The sequence below is a fragment of the Pogona vitticeps genome, chromosome 1 (genome assembly GCF_051106095.1).
Source record: "Pogona vitticeps strain Pit_001003342236 chromosome 1, PviZW2.1, whole genome shotgun sequence".
Lineage (NCBI taxonomy): Eukaryota > Metazoa > Chordata > Lepidosauria > Squamata > Agamidae > Pogona > Pogona vitticeps.
Window position 1 is genome coordinate 114,016,840 of NC_135783.1, and position 16,369 is coordinate 114,033,208.

The following is a 16,369-nucleotide window of genomic DNA, read 5'->3' on the forward strand; positions in this document are numbered from 1 at the left end:
CTCCTGGAACTGATGTTGACCTGTTTTTCACCCTTCACATGTAAACACAAACCCTTGATTGAAGCTCATCCACTGATTTGTATCCCATGATGGCTGATTATGTAAACAGGACACTGGAATGCCAAAGTGCCTATTGCAAAGTCTGTTGACATTCCATGCACAGAGTAATTTGGCTTATTCCAAAATAGGCAAAGACATTTGAAAGGCTCTTTCTGACTCACATTTTTTCCCAAATTGCTACCGTGGGCCTCTGAAATTATAATTTTCCTGTCAGTTTTCCAATCAATACGTTTCTCCCGCAAAAAAAAGACTGAGGTAAAGAAATATGACATTGACTTGCTGAAATGACTCTGATTTGTGTGTGTGTGTACACACACACACACACACACACACACACACACACACACACACAGAGAGAGAGAGAGAGAGAGAGAGAGAGAGAGAGAGAGAGAGTTCATGCTCGATATTTCCAGTCACAGGAAGATCTTTTGCTTTAAAAAAAAATACACACACACACAACCTCCAAATGTGAGGCTGCCTGTACTGAAGCAGCCGCAAAGTGCTGCAGTTCTGTATCCACTGATAGCAGCTGAGAACTCGGGCAAAGGCTGCTCCAAACTTCTCAGCTGTTGACAGGCTTGACTTGCTGAGAACAGTGGTTAAATATAGCGCGGCCGAGCTCAGCTCCACAAAGTCATTGCTCTTAACAGCATGTAAGGAGACCAAGAGAGGGGAAAACACAATCTTAGGACTTCACTGCCAAAACATAGCACCACAGCGCAACAGTTGTGGCAAGACAACAAGGAAAAAAAAGTCAAACAAAAGCCTGGGTGAAACATAAAGACAGCTTGCTCTGTACCTCCTGTTTCTTCTGACTGGTGTATCTCTGAACAGGAACTACGTTCCTCTTTTGCTCTCTTCCCTTTTTTCCTACATGACTTTTAGTCACTGGTACTGATAGATCTAGAGAGAAAGAAAATCTTCTGTCCACCTTTTGTTCTGGGCCTGGATACCCTCAATCTTGATCATGGAAGCTGAATTTCTGAAGCTTTTGAAGAATATAGTCTCGTTGTAAAAGGACACTACAACTGTCTCCTTACAACTGTCAGGTAAGATCATTCTGACTTCTTCAATGGATTTTTTCCTGAAATGATAACTCCTATTATTGTTGTTGTTGTGCTGTTGTTGTAGCTTTTTGTTTAGCAATGTTCCCTACATTCCTCTCCCCACCTTTGTCCTTGCCCTTTGTCCTTAATGTTCTATTTAATTTGGAAAGAAAACACGCTTAAGACAGACAGGATTTTTTTTTTGGTTTCCATCAGTATGGGAAAAACACCAGGTTTGTCACACTATCTGTCAGACTAACAAATTAATAATTCTAAAGTGCTGTGAGGTAGATGACAGGAGGTAGTACACACACAGAGAGAGAAAAGAATCAGCTTTAAATGTATAAAACACATTGTGTCAGAAGATTCCTCACTGTTGCCTTCCTTGCCTGGGTATAACTCCCACTGAATTAATTCGGGCTTACTTCTGAGTAGGCAAGTAGCGGATTACATTGTTCAATTTGTTTAAAAAGAAGACAACAACCCTTGTCTCTAGCTGTAAAACCTAATAATGATGGCAAGCAAGAGGAAACAGGCATGCTATAATGTTCTCAGTTAATTGTGTGGGTCCTGTCTGTTGTTTTATGATTTCATCGGTCTATTTTCTGCCTGCTCTTGGTCCACTTGGTACATTTTGTTCTGCCCTTTTGACAAGTGTCCTCCTGAGTGCTTCTGCTGGCCGTATCAGGCATATCTATCATATTAAATCATAGTCTGAATGTTTACTTCATTTGAAAAAATCCATGAGGTTGCTCTCTGGACACTTATAAAAAATAATATTTTGGGATGTAGCAATGACTGAATCCACTTCTATACATTTTAAGATACATACACCTTTATGGCAAACTGTCAGACCACAATGTTGCCTTGTCAGATTCCCAGGTCTCTTAACAGTTAGTCTGACAGTGATATTTTAATCATAAATACCTTTACTTGGAAGTAATTCCCTCTCATTTCAGTAGGATTTTAACTGGCAGTTCTCCATAAAAAGTGTGTTTATTACCTATGATTTGATTTTTATCTTGCAGTGTGATTGTGTCAATCATTCTGAAAAGGTTGTTACTTGGTGGAGTGCAAACATTTTGTGTACATAAAGCGTTCTGTTTAGGATGGCAGCTTAAAGCTGATAGTTTGGGTCATGTTGCCACATAATTCTGCCTGCACTTTAACCATCAAAAAACAATACAAAGCAACAGTAATTCCTAATTTGTGGGAAAGTGGGAGTTTTAAATAGGTATACAAGTTCGGATAACAAGAAATGTAGCTTAACATTTAGCTAAAATACTTTTGTTTAAGCAGGTATTCAGAATTATAGAAATTAGGACCATTCATCAAATTTGGACAAATCTCAAATTACTAACCCAATTAGTCTAATTTGAACATTTTGTGTGAAGTCTGAATCAAGGTGGAAAGGCTAGATTCTGTTCCAAAGTAAGGTGAGGAGAGTTTAGAAATCATTTTGTTTCTGGAATACAAATGGAATGAAATGGGGTATAAATCTCTTGTCTTATCTTGTCCACAAGCTCTTGAAGCTTGCTATCTCTATGGAATCTACATTACATTTCATCTACACAAGTAATTTTTTTTGTTTTTCCAGCGTAAGTGAATAGGAGGCTTACAAATATCTTAAGATCACTAGCACAAGCCAAATTGTTTGGGTGACAGATTACTCTGGCCTGAATCGAGATCTATTTGGAGTCTCTGAACTGGCCTCTGAATCAGACCTGATTACCAGGGCATCGTCTCCAGTGTTGTGACCAGAACATTTTTACGCTCCTGTGGCAGTCTTAGGAAGAGAAGATTGCATTGTTTCAGATAAACATATAACTAAATTAGCTGATCAATCACCTGGCATTTCAGTCCTAATCACTTCTCATTTGAATTACACTTTAGTGAGTAACAGTGCAATTCTGTTATCTTTGCTCAGAAGTAAATTCGATACTGCAGATTCTTGTTTGAGTGTTCTGCTCACACAACCAGCTGAGAAAGAGAAATGACATTTATGGAGCTTGCATGGCCAAATCCAGTACCCCTTTGTGCAAGCAACAGCCCCACTCTCATGAATAGGTGCACTCTGTGATCTTTGCCTCTGTAGCAGAGGCTGGGTAGCTGCCTTCCATGCCACCAATGGTCAACTAGAGACTGTCCATGAAGAATGAGCCCATGTTCTAAAGAGTCAAAGACAATTTTTCCAGAAATATATAAACTGAGGGATTTTTAAAAGCTCTAATATCAGCTGTAGCGTGTATTTGTATTTCTGGGTTTCTTTCTTCCCTAAACTGTTTCGGAATAGACACACACAGTTCTCCATCACTTTTGTGCAATGCATGTTACCCTCCTCAATCACACCACTACGGACAGGATATGATCTCTTCTTTGTCTTCCTCTTTTTTTTCTCTTCTCCACCCCCCTTTGTTCTTTTACAACCACCAAAAATAATAAATCGTTTTCCAGTCGTAGGGACAAAACTTCCATATATCTACTAGAATGGTCAGCTCTTTTGGACATACATAATGCTTAAACAGCACTACCTAGTAGGAAGTCAATTGTATCATGCAGGGGTCTCTTGAAATTACAAGTGAAAACTCAATAGAAGTCCCACAACATTTTATGAAAAGGAAGTGGTAAGATGTATTCCTAATATATCAAAAAGTTACAGTACAAAATGGAGAAAGGTTTAAATTGTTCTTGAATTTTATGAGGCACTAAAATGAATTAGTTCAATCATTATTCTATGAGCCTCCCCTCTGGACAGAAATTTAGATTTGTAACATCACCCTGCTGTGATAGTGGGAGGACTTTGTCTCCTCTTGATTTTTCCCTCCAGGGTCCTGTTGCTGGCTTCATCTTTATATTTTTTCTAGATGACTCTTTCATTTCATATTTTTGTAATGAATTAAAAAAAGACTAAGAGACACAGTCATCTATCAACCCTGATCTATCAATATGTGCAATAAAGAAAATAGTTTAATTATCATGTATTGATCTCTGATGTTTCATTTTGTTTTCCACTCGGAATTAGTCTTGGAGGCGAAGATCACCCTTCTGAACAGGCACCCACATAAGAACCACTGAATTTTCCGACGGAATCTGTGAAATATGTAAAATGCGCTTGTCAACAGCTGGATTCAGAGGGGTTGTAAATGTTTGTCTGGGTTTTTTAAAAGAAGTTAAATCAAGTTAACGGAGCCCTTGGGATGGGCTGTAAAAATACAAATGTGTAAAAATGCAAAGACTTCATCTTCTAAGCTGAAAACATCATTTGTCTTAGCTAGATCCACTATGTAGAATTTTGTCCAGGGAAAAGATACAGACCTAAACATCTGTGTTCTTTTTCTTTCCTCTCTCCTTTGCTCTAAATCATGATGCCTTCATGGAAATCCCCAGAATAGTTCTTCCCAGAGCAGAAGGGCAACCAGTGGCACGATCCTGTAAGGAGTGGCGTTCGTGGCAATTGAAAACTGCTGTTGCTCTGTTTGGGAGGAACAGAACTGACCACAGTTTGACCACTTCCAATTCCATTGCTGTGCAGTAAGATGAAGCACCTTTAATGTTTCTATTTGAGTCACTGTGACCACAGCTGTCTTTTCAGCAGAATATCTCGCATGGTGCTTCTAGAAGAAGGGTTTTTAAAGCAGTTTACGTGCACTCATGTAGCACTGCCTGCTGCTTGCAAACCATAAGGCAGGGAAGGGGAAGTGTGGCCCTCCAGATATTGTTGGATTGCAATTCCTATTAGCCCTCTCTAGCATAGTCATTGTAGAGGGATGATAGGGTGCAGAGTCGAACAATATCTGAAGGGCCACCACATGGCCCCAAGTCTGGAAAAAATCCTTTTTGAGACTGCAGGGTCCTGAACCCTCCAGCTAGCAGGATTGGCCTGGGGGATTCTGGAACAGGCATTACAAATTAGGGGGGGGGGGATGACTTTTCTAAGCTCTAAGAGATGCTTCATTGTCTGTTCTCCTATTGAATGCTGCTTAGTCTACAGTAAATGGAATCACAGGACCAGCATGGGTGGCAGAGACCAAAAGAATAAGCAAAGTCTTTATCTGTCTTTGTGACTTTCTGTCCCCTCTTTGTTTCACTTTCTCTCTTGGGACATAGTCAGATGTGATGTGGGAACTTTGTAATCAGGAGCTCTTACAGCACAACACAGAACCTTTGGCCATCCCAGTATTTTGGGCCATAACTCCCATAAATCTGTAGTATTGGTCATGAAGACGGGAGCTTCTGGGGGCTGACATCCAAAATTTCTGGCAGGCCATACGTTGCCTACTCCCATCCTTCTTTTCAGGTTAATAAAAACAGATCTGTTTCTACAAGTCATAAAGAAATATTCTAGCCAACCGATTCCTTCTGTGCTGGTTTTCTGCCTGCAGGGAGGTTGGGTTTTGTTTTATGTTTCAATATAAGTCAGCATTAACAAATATGATTCCTCACTCATCATCCTGAGCAATGGATTCAATTATAGTGCCTCTGAGTTCTTGTTATTTTTTTACCAGATTTTCCCCCAGATAATGTCAGGACAGCTTACCACTCCACCAATATTATCTCTGGCCTCTGTAGCCCATGTTTCAGTGACTAGTATATTAACCTCCCAGATTTGTTCATGGCGGGGTGCTCAGTTTAAAACAATCCCAAAGCAAATAAAAGGAAATTCATCATGGCATGATATCACAAGGGGAAGTATGTCAGTTAAGTTAAAAAGAATGGGGTGGGTGCCACTTTGCCTTTTTGCATTATCACCATCATGAGGTAACTTTAGGGAGGCTACTATGCCGGAGCTCATTCAGCCACCTGTATATCAGTCATCTTGGCTTAGATAAGACATACTGTATGCCAAAAGTCCAGTCAGGAACTTCTCTGTCCCTGACCATCCAAAGGAAGTATCTGTACTTGCATACAAATGACTGCCTCCCCAGTGTAAGCACTAAAACACACTGCCTTGGGGCATTGAAGCCCGCCAATATTCTGTTAATTATCCAGAATATTTTCAGTCATTGCTGCTATCTAAACAATGTAAAGAAGCTTTGGGTCCTTTCTTTACCAAAGGATGAAACTAATGAACTGTGTTCTTTGTGATCCAGAACGCCCTGATGCCTCTTCTGGAGATCCTCTGCTTTCATCTCATTTCCCCATCTCTCATTGCATCTGGCACTAGGGATGTGCATAGTGAAAATGTTATTATTCAGCAAATTTTAGTTTTTTTTTTCCAGGGGTGCCTATTTCATTTATATATATATATTTTTGGTGTGTGTAACAGTTATTTAGGATTACACAAAAGAGAAAGCTTCTTTCATGTAATTTTTGTTTTGCATTTTCCTTATTCATGTTTTCTAGAAATCCAAAAGCTCTAAGGAATCCTTTAAAACCACTCCAAAAAGCAGAGGCAAATCAACAGAGAATCAGTCTACTCTAAGTGCAAGTAACAGTACAACCAGCAATAACCACCCAGACAGCTCAGTGGTGCATAATCACAGTCACAAACTCCGCTCTGCTGCTGCCCCACAGATGCAAACAAAAGAGTCCCACCCGCTGCTCCTCAAACACAAGAGGGGGCTGGAACTATTTGTATTCAAATGTGAAAGGCCCATCCTTATCTGACACCCTCTGCTTACTAAAGCCATGTTTTCACCTCCTAAGCTTCATTTGGTTACATTCTGTAGCTAATTCCAGCAGAAAAAGCACTGATCAGCTGCCTTCTTTGCTCTAGCAGGTTCTTGTGTTCCTTCACGGTAGGGGAAACCTAACGCACACCAATATAATTCCCATGTGGTCAACTGCATGGCCATGCCCCGTAGGTGTGTAGGTAATGGACATACTGGGACTTACCCGCTAAGTAGGCATAGTTGAAATTGTATTACAAGTTCTGCTGGACTCAGATATATTGCTTAAATCAATCACTCTGTACAGTGTGGGACTTATTTACTTCCTTGTAACAACACAGGAACAAAAGAGATGATTTTGCTTTATCGTTGCAGTTGTATCTTAGTTTCATTCATCCATTTAATGTGCTACAAAATACACATTGCTAAGGTTTTCTTTTTTAAAAATGTAATTAGTCATTAGGGTACACAGGGGACCTCAGATTTCTCATTTCCTGCTGCTTCATCTACTTCCTTGTTGCAAATTCTCAGTATACTGTAAAACGCAATTTCTTAAGGGAAAATTCAGTTTCTGTATTTATTGGGGAAATGTGGGAAAGTTCTGCAAGAACTAATCAAACTGCAAATGGTTTGCCATCAGCTAAGTATATTAGAGTAAACTCCCTGAGATCCACCAGAGTATAAATTCACACGAGTCCCCTGAACACACTTAATTTGGATTGCTTGTATGTGAGTCACATAATGATTTGTGACTGTTTTACACAAATTCCTGTGAAATAAAGAATAAGAAAACCTACAGACTAGGGGCCAGAAACAGGGGATCAAGAACTGGGACTACAGAGTTCAAGAATAGGGATTATGTACAGCCACTATTTGATACTTTGGAAAGCATGATAAACAGAGACTTGCTAATTCTTCTGTGTATTGCGATATGTACCAAACCAACATGAAGTTGTTAAAGAGTTTGTCACTTGCTGTTGATGTTGCAGTTACAATATCTTTCCCAAAACTGGGGCTTTCAAGATATGTCAGGCTTCAACCCTCATCATGCTGGATTAGAATGATGGGGGTTATAGTAAAGACACTTGGGAGCATCAGGGTGAGTTGGTGTATTTATCTTCATGTTTGCAGCTCTGGTTTCCCCACTACATGCAGATATGTCAGCCTACAACTTCCATTATCCTAGGCAGAGGTAATGAATTTTGTAGTCTGAGATAGCCAGAAGCATGTGGGAAGTTGACATAGCATGACCATACAGTAGTTGTATTCCATTTTCCCATATAAGTCAGTCCTTTCTGAGAGATGATGAGGAAAAATTCCATTACTATGTTTCAAATATTTTAGGTGTGTCTCTCCCAGGATGTTATTGTTTATATTTTTAGAGTTATGAACTGTTCTGTTGCGGGGGCTGGGGGAAATCTAAAAATAGGTTTCCTGTACAATAGCTCCTTCGACAGTGGAGTTTATCAACTAGATAATGTGGCAAACAACTGGGGAAAAGAAAATCAACACAAAAGCACTTAGAATAGTAATAATCTGAGAACTGCAAAGCTAGAAGAAACCCTATGGATCACTGAGTCCAGCCCCTGTCAATGAGGCACGTTAGGGAATCGAATGCTCAACCTCTACCTAAAACACAGAGCTATCCAGCAGTTGGCAGAGGGAAAAGGATGAATGAGTTTATGAAAATGTTTACAAAAGAAATTGGGTATCTTCATTGCAGCAAGAGTCTGACTAGATCAGAGGATTCACAGCTGCTGTGGCTGCTCGGCCTCTACCCCATAGAAAACTCTCATACAATCGGCTGCCTTGTAGCTATGAAAGTGAGAGAGTGGGACATCTTCAAAGCTTGGATAAATTGTCTGTGGGGGGTGCTACAAGTATGTATATATGTATATATTTGTTTGTTTGTTTGCCACTCATATCTTAAAAGAGATACTTTAAAAAGAAGAGTGGCTTACAGTATTAAAATAGTGGTTTATTAAAAGAAACAATATTAAAAGCTAAAACAATACATTATTGTAATATTACAAAAGAATTAAGCAGATTGATTGATTGATTGATCGATTGATCGATAGATCGATCGATTGATCGATCGATCGATAGATGCTACAAAACTTTTTTGCTTCTCTTGTTAAGCCAAAACACACTATCACAACCACCTCTTTGAAAATTAGGTCAAGGTATGCTTTTTTCTACCTACCCTGCCTCTCCTGTTTCTGTCTTGGTACTCTGTTCTCCTTTTAATAGTAAAAGCTATTCTATAAGTCCAGTGATTTCCAGTATGATGTAGTGGATAGAGATTAATAACCCATAAATAATATATTCCCCATGGATCTGTTTTGCCTTCAAACTAGGGAGATAGTTTCCTTTGTTGGCGTATTCGCAAGACACTTCAGAATGTATTTCCTGACAAATAAATTGGCAGAGACACAGACAGACAGGCACAGTCTGACCCTTAGAACTTTCTTTGGCATTCATAGTATTACCCTGATGCAGAAGATACTCAAGCTTCGCACAAGAAGCCTCATGAGCTCCCAACAAAACATGGGACAGGCAAATGGATGGAAGAAACAGTTGGACAGAGTTCAATAGAGGTAGGTAGACTTAGAAAACTAGAACATGTTTTCTTTAAGTTGTCATTCAAAAATTTAAAGGCAAACTGGAAATTAGTTGAAAACTTTCATGAAAATATGATGCAGAAGTACAGTGGTGCCTCGCTTAACGATTGCCCAGCTCTATGACAAAATCGCTTGACGATTAGGTTTTTGCGATCGCTTTTGTGATCGCAAAACGATGTTTTAAATTGTTTTTTTTTCATTTAACGATGATTGGTTCCCTGCTTCGGGAACCGATTTTCATTTTACAACGATCAAAAACAGCTGATTGTCGGGTTTCAAAATGGCTCCCCGCTGTGTTTTTGGATGGATTCCTCGCTTTCCAGGCACTGAAAATGGCCGCCCCTATGGAGGATCTTCGCTGGATGGTGAGTTTTCAGCCCATTGGAATGCATTGAGGGGGTTTCAATGCGTTTCAATGAGCTTTTTTATTTCGCTTTACGACGTTTTTGCTCTACAGCGATTTCACTGGAACGAATTAACGTTGTTAAGCGAGGCACCACTGTACTGTGTGTCGGACTTCAAAAGGAAAACCTAACTGACTGAGCTATCTAGCCAGCTTTAGGTAAAGGTAAAGGTTCCCTTTGACAATTTTTGTCCAGTCATGTTCGACTCTAGGGGGCGGTACTCATCCCCGTTTCCAAGTCATAGAGCCAGCGTTTGTCTGAAGACAATCTTCTGTGATCACATGGCCAGTGCGACTTAGACACGGAACGCTGTTACCTTCCCACCGAGGTGGTCCCTATTTATCTACTTGTATTTGCATGCTTTCGAACCTCTAGGTTGGCGGGAGCTGGGACAAGCGACGGGAGCTCACTCCGTTGTGTGGATTTGATCTTACTGCTGAAGATCTACAGACCTTACAGCACAGAGGCTTCTGCGGTTTAATCCGCAGCGCCACCACGTCCCAACTTTAAAGACTAACAAATGTATCAATGGTATAAAGCTTATGATTATGGTCCACTCAATATCTATGTAATTTATTAGATTTGTCTATTGCAAAAGATTTGTTTGTTTGTTTGTTTTTGGCCAAACAGTTCACTTTTGAATGAACATGAAATCATGTCACATTGATTATTGAAAACACAGATTGAGCTTTGTTGACCTGCTTTTATAATTTGACAGGAAATGACTATCTGCGATATATCTATAGCTGGTGGTGGGGAAGGAGGAGAAAACAGTTTGTCCCAGTGGAAGTCATTTTTCTTCTGTAGATTTATGACTGATAGCCAGAATTTGAATCGGTATGTGAGTGTTTCTAGAGAAAAATTAGCTTTCTGGCATGACAGTGCATATTGTTCAGAGACTGGGGGAGGTGTGAGCAGACAAATACAGAGAGATAATCTGAAGCATGAATGTTTCGCCTTAAATGGCCAGCCTTACTGTGAGGTTAACATACAAATGGGCCAGAATGTAGGGGTGTGTGAATGGAAAGGAATTCTGTGTATAGGAATTGCATGTGTTTCCCTTCGAGGTTTGCAGATTTATCGAACATCTAGTGTTGTTCAGGGGGCAGTACTGGAGTTAAACATAAAGTATCTTTATTTTGTTTTTAAAGCTATCTTATGGAAATGTAAAGACTAAAACAATGTAGAAATAGTTATTGGTTTGTTTTGCTATCACTCAAGTATTCTTGAAATTCTGGTTATTGAAGGATACGGTTGTTTACTTTTGTCAGTGTTTGTCTAGTCTTTATATTTATTAAGCTATTTCAGCAGGGTGCTTATTTGTGAAAACATAGTATGTAACTGGTACTCTTACACAGAATATCTGCCTGTTCTCAGACTCCTCTGTCATGAGACTGACAGACTGTGATAGCAGACAAATGTTCCTCTGCCACATTACCACTGATATCCTGACTGCTACCAAGAGGGTTCTGCTTTCTATGAGAAACAAACAACAATTTTTAAAATGTTGTTGTTTAGTCGTTTAGTCGTGTCCGACTCTTTGTGACCCCATGGACCAAAGCACGCCAGGCCCTCCTGTCTTCCACTGCCTCCCAGAGTTTGGTCAAATTCATGTTGGTTGCTTTAATGACACTGTCCGACCATCTCCTCCTCTGTCGTCCCCTTCTCCTCTTGCTTCACAATTTCCCAGCATCAAGGTCTTTTCCAGGGAGTCTTCTCTTCACATGAGATGGCCAAAGTACTGGAGCCTCAGCTTCAGGATCTGTCCTTCCAGTGAGCATTCAGGGTTGATTTCCTTTAGGATGGATAGGTTTGTTCTCTTGCAGTCCAGAAGACTCTCAAGAGCCTCCTCCAGCACCACAGTTCAAAGGCATCAATTCTTTGGTGGTCAGCTTTCTTTATGGTCCAGCTCTCACTTCCGTACATCACTACAGGGAAAACCATAGCTTTGACTATGTGCACTTTTGTCAGCAAGGTGAGGTCTCTCCTTTTAAAGATGCAATCAAGGTTTGTCATCGTTTTCCTCCCAAGAAGGAGGCGTCTTTTAATTTCAGGGCTGCTGTCACCATCTGCAGTGATCATGGAGCCCAAGAAAGTCAAATCTGTCACTGCCTCCATATCTTCCCCTTCTATTTGCCAGGAGGTGATGGAACCAATGGCCATGATCTTAGGTTGTTTTTTTTTTTTTTTTTTTTTTTGATGTTGAGCTTCAGACCATTTTTTGCACTCTCCTCTTTCACCCTCATTACGAGGCTCTTTAATTCCTCCTCACTTTCTGCCATCAGAGTGGTATCATCTGCATATCGGAGATTGTTGATATTTCTTCCGGCAATTTTAATTCTGGCTTGGGATTCCTCCAGTCCGGCCTTTCGCATGATGTATTCTGCATATAAGTTAAATATGCTGGGGGACAGTATACAGCCTTGTCATAGTCCTTTCCCAATTTTGAACCAATCAGTGTTTCCATATCCAGTTCTAACTGTTGCTTCCTGTCCCACATATAGATTTCTCAGGAGGTAGATAAAGTGATCAGGCAGTCCCATTTCTTTAAGGACTTGCCATAGTTTGCTGTGGTCCACACAGTCAAAGGCTTTTGCATAATCAATGAAGCAGAAGTAGATGTTTTTCTGGAACTCTTTGGCTTTCTCCATAATCCAGCGCATATTAGCAATTTGGTCCCTAGTTCCTCTGCCCCTTCGAAAACCAGCTTGTACTTCTGAGAGTTCTCGGTCCACATACTGCTGAAGCCTACCTTGGAGCATTTTGAGCATAACCTTGCTAGCGTGGGAAATGAGTGCAATTGTACGGTAGCTGGAGCACTCTTTGGCACTGCCCTTCTTTTGGATTGGGATGTAGACTGATTGTTTCCAGTCCTCTGCCCACTGTTGAGTTTTCCAAACTTGCTGGCATATTGAATGTAGAACTTTAACAGCATCATCTTTTAAGATTTTAAATAGTTCCACTGGGATGCCATCATGTCCACTGGCCTTGTTGTTAGACAAGCTTTCTTAGGCCCACTTGACTTCACTCTCCAGGATGTCTGGCTCTAGGTCAGCAACCACACTATCTGGGTTGTCTGGGATATCCAAATCTTTCTGGTATAGTTCCTCTGTGTATTCTTGCCACCTCTTCTTGATGTCTTCTGCTTCTGTGAGGTCTCTACCATTTTTGTCCTTTATCATGTTCATCTTTGCACAAAATGTTCCTTTAATATCTCCGATTTTCCTGAACAGATCTCTGGTTTTTCCTTTTCTGTTATTTTCCTCTATTTCTTTGCATTGTTCATTTAAGAAGGCCCTCTTGTCTCTCCTTGCTGTTCTTTGGAAGTCTGCATTCAGTTTTCTGTAACTTTCCCTATCTCCCTTGCATTTTGTTTCCGTTCTCTTCTGTACTATTTGTGATGCTTCATTGGACAACCACTTTGCTCTCTTGCATTTCCTTTTCTTTGGGATGGTTTTGGTTGCTGCCTCCTGTACAATATTATGAGCCACCATCCAAAGTTCTTCAGGCACTCTGTCCACCAAATCTAGTCCGTTAAATTACTTCCACTGTGTATTCATAAGGGATTTGGTTTAGATTATATCTGACTAGCCCAGTGTTTTTTTCTACTCTCTTCAGTTTAAGCTTGAATTTTGCTATGAGAAGCTGATGATCAGAGCCACAATCAGCTCCAGGTTTTTTGTTTTGTTTTTTTCCTGACTGTATTGAGCTTTTCCATCTTTGGCTGCAGAGAATATAATCAATCTGAATTCGGTATTGCCCATCTGGTGATTTCCATGTGTAGAGTCACCTCTTGTGTTGTTGGAAAAGAGTGTTTGTGATGACCAGCTTGTTCTCTTAACATTTTTAATGTTATAGTCATGTAATACTCATGGTTGATTTAGGAGCTATAGAGCAATCCTATACTTGAATTACTGTATTTTTCAGTGTATAAGACTATACTTTTGTCTAAAAATTTTAGACTAAAAATTGAGGATCGTCTTATACATGGAAGTAAGCTGAGGAGAGTACAAAAACAAGTGGAGGGGAAAGCAGGGATCAAATTGTTCCTGCAGGGCTTTGATCCCTGCTTTCCCCTTCACTTGCTAATCCTTAGCAAAAGGAAAGCAGGGATCAAAACACTGCTCAGTCCCATGTGGCTTAACAAAAGGAGGGGGGAAAGAATCAAAGCAATCCCGTGGCTGTATAAGGGGGAAAGGGATCAAAATGATCATGCAGTTGTGGGATTGTTTTGATCCCTCTCCCTGTGGGGCTTAGCACAAAGGGAGAAAGCAGGGATCAAAGCGATCCTGCAGTGCTTTGATCCCTTTCCCACTACACTTGCTAAGCCCCACTTAGATTTCTTAATTTTGGGTTAGAAAAGTGGGGGGTGTCTTATACATGGGGGCGTCTTATACACAAAGTCCCGAAGCATATACAAGTCAAACTTTCTAGGTGAATAAGGTGGGCACGTGGAATTGGTTTTGTTGTTCTCTTTAGGAATTGCTAGAGATGGGTGCCTGGGCTTTAAAGCTGATGCTTAAAAATAACAATAAATCAAACTTTCTCCTTCTCTGATGCCTGAAATTTATCTTGCCTAAGATAATCTACTAACATGAATTTGACCAAACTCCGGGAGGCAGTGGAAGACAGGTGGGCCTGGCGTGCTCTGGTCCATGGGGTCACAAAGAGTCAGACACGACTTAACAACTAAACAACAACAACAAAAATAAATCTCAGGCCTATCTTCCCTGCTTGGAGATATGGAACAGTTCACTGAGACTCCACTGGTGCCTTGAGACGTAGCAGCCTTATACCAAACTCAGTCTTGAGACTGGGTGAGTGGAGTGGAGGTGGGGAAGCCAAATTCCTCATAGTGTGCCTGATTCCTGCCTGATCTTGTCAATGAGTGGCTGAAAGGAATTTCTACATGGCACTGGCTCCATGCATTCAAGACTGGGAAGCTCCTCTAATCCTTGTGACAATGACTGGTGGGGGAGTGAAAGAAACATCAACTGTGAGTGGAAACATTTTCTCTCTTCACTCTCCCAGGCTCCAAATGTCTTTCTGCTATTTATCAACTCCAGGCTGCTGCTGGCAGCATATACATGGCTCCCTATGTTGTATATAGTCACTTCTTGGATGCTTGTGAACAGAACCTTCCCCTCCTTGAGTGGGTCATGCTACAGGTTTTCTACCCAGGATGGCCCTCTTATCCATCACCCCCTTTCTGTGTTGTGCTCCAGAAAGGTGCTTGGGAACATCATAAGTGGATTTGAATTCCAACTTATGCATGAGGCTTGCATTAGTGGGGGTCACACTGAGTGTTGTGACGAGTGTTGTATGTAGTGTCTTGTAAAAGGCATGCTGTGAATGTGCATCATCCCCTTGTGTGATGTCCTCCCTGCGTACATCATCACCAATAGACCCTCACTGAGGGGCTATAATAACATTTCAGGCAAGACCGCTGCCATTATAAGACCATTTTTCGATGTTTTATCCCTGTGCATTTTCTCCCTCCCTGACAAGGCTAAGAAAATATTGGCTACATGGCTGTTTAGCCAGTATGACATTTCTAGCCTGGGGCAAAAACAGATTTTCCAAGATGACAAATGGGACTATGAATTAGAATATGAGCCTCAATGTGGATGAGGGATGCATAAAGCTCACACATAGTAAATGTATGGTAGAAGTAATCTGTAGCATTATTCAAATAGTTAGAAAAAGTTTGCTGAAATCTTAGAAAAAAAATTTGCTCTGAGGTGTGGGCCTTCAAAAATCCTCTAATTGGAAGATTCTGTGAGTTGTAATCTAAACAAAGAGGCAAACCAACCTTTTCCAAGCTCTGTGTACTCCTGACATCCCAAAAGAAAGACACTTTGCATGAATTTTCAGTGGACACAATCAAAATGCAGCCCTTTGCATGCTGTAATATTACTGTGCACACTATGCCTGGCCATGTGGCTGAGTGGTAATCTGATTTCCCCATGGTGGAGCCAGTTGGATTGAATATGAATAATTTTCCTCCTGTGCGCCAGTGCTATCTGAAAATTGATTCAGCGATGTCACATGACCTAGTAACGATGCGAAAAAATTGTCCAGTGGTTGAACACTGTGGCCAGGTTGTGTGGATGGCAGCAGGCAAAGCCTTTTTTGTTCTCCAGTCCACCACTTATGAGAGATTTTAAATGAGAAAAGTGAAAGAGAAACATCTTTAATAAAATCATTATGCTACCTAATGTAAGCTTTAAATTCAAAGATTACAAAGACATGAAATACAGAAAAAAACAATGTAAGCACTGGTTTGTGAAAATGACCTGACACAGGGCTGAATAGGACTCAAATGTCAGCAAAGGTGAGAGAAACCACTAGAAAGGATTGCTTCATGGCTTTTCCTTTTGAAGTAAATTCTCTCATTGTGAATAGAAATTATTCAGTTCTTTTTTTAAAAAAAACTTTCCTAGAGAGAGATAAAAAACATTCTAAAAGGACACAGCATTTTTATTTCCCAGAAACATGTGTGCAATCTTTAAAACTCACAAGCACCAAATATTTCAGGGCCCATTAGACCTACTTTCTTGTGGTACATGAAAAAGAAAACAGTTTTGTAAGTAAATAAGAGGAGATTTGCTTTATAATAAGCAAAGACC

The 16,369-nt window shown here is 40.4% G+C and overlaps 1 protein-coding gene across 9 annotated transcripts in view; it reads left to right on the plus strand.

Annotated features, from left to right (window-relative positions):
• Window positions 1-550: 550 nt before the first annotated feature.
• FILIP1 (filamin A interacting protein 1) overlaps window positions 551-16,369 on the plus strand; it is a 99,103-nt gene continuing 83,284 nt past the window's right edge. For 3 of the 9 annotated variants that reach the window (XM_078385700.1, XM_078385706.1, XM_072999577.2), the window contains exons 1-3: window positions 579-1,109; window positions 6,450-7,814; window positions 9,199-9,312. In XM_078385700.1, coding sequence (XP_078241826.1) covers window positions 7,647-7,814; window positions 9,199-9,312 — 282 coding nt within the window. In that variant the 5' untranslated portion in view covers window positions 579-1,109; window positions 6,450-7,646. Of the gene's footprint in view, window positions 1,110-6,449; window positions 7,815-9,198; window positions 9,313-16,369 lie in introns of all 9 variants that reach the window. The other 6 variants (XM_020785811.3, XM_072999570.2, XM_078385715.1 and 3 more) reach the window with 2 other exon arrangements.